The sequence below is a fragment of the Ipomoea nil genome, unplaced genomic scaffold, assembly GCF_001879475.1.
Source record: "Ipomoea nil cultivar Tokyo-kokei standard unplaced genomic scaffold, Asagao_1.1 scaffold2338, whole genome shotgun sequence".
Classification (NCBI taxonomy): domain Eukaryota; kingdom Viridiplantae; phylum Streptophyta; class Magnoliopsida; order Solanales; family Convolvulaceae; genus Ipomoea; species Ipomoea nil.
Window position 1 is genome coordinate 1,222,214 of NW_017618766.1, and position 2,232 is coordinate 1,224,445.

Here is a 2,232-nt window from a genome sequence, read left to right on the forward strand (position 1 = left end):
ACTTAGAGCTGGTTAGGAAAACGCAGAGTCTAAGATTGAGTCAATTAAATAAGTTGTCATTAAAAGGCATCATCATAGGTGGTGGGTGATGTTGGTTTTTGCTTCTTTTCTATTTACTACACATTAAGAGGTTATGTTGTCAGAGGAAAACAACTCACTGGATGGTATAATCCAGAAATAGGGAAACCATACGATGAGTTGGTATTGTAAAATAAGGTTAAAACAATGAAGAAGTAATTTATTTCACTGGGTAAAAGATTAAAGTATATACAATGGTGAGCAACATCCCAAAAAAGCATTCAAATGACATATGCAAGGTATTTGGAGCCATCAATTAAATATTTCCCTCAGCTCTACAATAGATTAAGAGATCGAAGGTGTTGTTCATGCCTCGGATCTAGTGTTGGTGGGGTATAATGGCCATGTTGATCCACCACTACGTACACCTGTAACATTTAAGAGAAACAATTAAAATAAAAATAACACATTATTTAAATGGATTATGATGCGTCATCTCTTGATAAAATTTACAATCGTATTAAAGTTGAATGATTAAACCTGTGTAAGATTCCGCTTCTCTAGGATTTGGTAGTGGCGATGCCAACTCTTATGTGTAGCAAGAAACAAACCATAAGCAATACCACAAAAAATGAAGACATATATGGTAACAATGATGAACATTGTAGCAGGAAGGCAATTCCACATCAACATGGCAAGGCAAAAGTTTTGGCAGCCGGCTATACGTTGGTCCAAATTAGCAAGGGAGATGCAAGTTTTTAAGAAACAATAACATCCCAAGCCAATAAGGAAGACCAGTGCTCCTGTTTCATTTACATCATCATCAGACTAAACAGTACAATTAGACTAAACAATAACAACCTTTCAACAATATGCGTACCCATGCTGTAGTAGAAGGAAATAGTGGATTGTGAAGACAAGAAGCTCAAATACTTATCAACAGCCTTGTGAATCACTCCCTCGTAATCCACAATGTACATATACCCACCAAGCACTACAATTAGCTGGGGAGAAATAAGATATCATAAGAATCATATATAGCTAGGTACATCTAATTAATGAGCTAGTATAGGATGAAACATGAAAGGTAGAGTTGATGAAGCTAGGAAGATGTATAAAGAAACATTATATATTATATATATTATTATACTTACTGCTTGTGCAATCAGGAAATGAACAAAAAAATCCTTGACCACAAAGAGCTTGTGCTTTAGTCTTGTGACAATGTCATATTTCACCTCTTTCACTTGTAATCCAAATGCTGCTTTACAAGTGGAGCAGTGGGTGAAAGCAAAACCTTCCTGCAATACAATTATATATAAATAATCGTTTAAACTGAATTACAGTACAACAATATGTATGTGTAGGAACAAAAATGATATTGCCCGCTCACTCTGATAGATCTCCAGTGGTCCAAGCATTCTCTATGGACGAACTCTTGGGAGCCTTTACAGCGGCAAGGAGCTATGAGTTGGTCGCCTTCTCTGGTGTCACTGTCAAGGCAGATACGGCAAGAAAGCGAAGAAGCTGACTCCAAATCCCGATCAGTGCTGTAGATAGAGCGGGAACGGCGGGTGGTGTTGGAGCTGCTGCTGTTGCTTGGGTTTTGCGCCACCTGATTTTCTGCCATTTCTTACAAAGAGGAAAAGGAAAAGAAAATTTTAAGCTGAGGCCTGAGGGTGTATTTGGTGGATGGATTTCTCTCAATATAATGCAGAAGCTGAGGAGGGTGAGAGTGTTGGTTTTGAAGAGGCTAAGGTAGTAGAAGGCATGCATATATCCTGGTTGGTGACGTCGTTGGTGTTTGTCTCTTTCATTCTCAGGTTAAATTTAGAATGGAGAAATGTGTTTAGACTTGGCTTCCTTAGCTTCATTCATGCGTTAAAGACTTAAAGCAAGCAAGAAAGCAATGGCACCGCTAGCTTTGAGTAGCGGTGGTGGAAGCCGTGGGCGGGTGGGTTATTAAGGAAGAGATCAGATAAGAATTGAACTTCATATTTTTGTATATCTATTCTAGGAAAAGGTTATGGTTACGTGATCGGCAAATTAGCCTCTGCAAGTCCGCAATTTATATCATAGATCAGGATCCATATAGCATTATTGATCCCAAGTATAGAATTTATATTCCTAAGATACAGAATTTCATAATATAAAGACACAACAAATCACAGATTTTCGTGTAAGGTACAAATACAGATGTTATTTGATTTAGGT

At 37.7% G+C, this 2,232-nt stretch overlaps 2 protein-coding genes across 2 annotated transcripts; both read right to left on the reverse strand.

The window, feature by feature from the left end:
- Positions 1 to 226: 226 nt before the first annotated feature.
- On the reverse strand, positions 227 to 964 carry LOC109151987. The gene is made up of 3 exons (XM_019299574.1): positions 899 to 964; positions 559 to 821; positions 227 to 446 (listed from the first exon to the last, which is right to left on the reverse strand). The coding sequence occupies exons 1-3, from the start codon at positions 900 to 902 to the stop codon at positions 354 to 356; spliced, it is 360 nt and encodes a 119-aa protein (XP_019155119.1). The 5' UTR covers positions 903 to 964; the 3' UTR covers positions 227 to 353.
- A 6-nt stretch (positions 965 to 970) lies between these two features.
- LOC109151975 (E3 ubiquitin-protein ligase MARCH1-like) lies at positions 971 to 1,648 on the reverse strand. Its single transcript, XM_019299565.1, has 3 exons — positions 1,412 to 1,648; positions 1,173 to 1,319; positions 971 to 1,012 (listed from the first exon to the last, which is right to left on the reverse strand). The coding sequence occupies exons 1-3, from the start codon at positions 1,646 to 1,648 to the stop codon at positions 971 to 973; spliced, it is 426 nt and encodes a 141-aa protein (XP_019155110.1).
- Between the last annotated feature and the right edge of the window lie 584 nt (positions 1,649 to 2,232).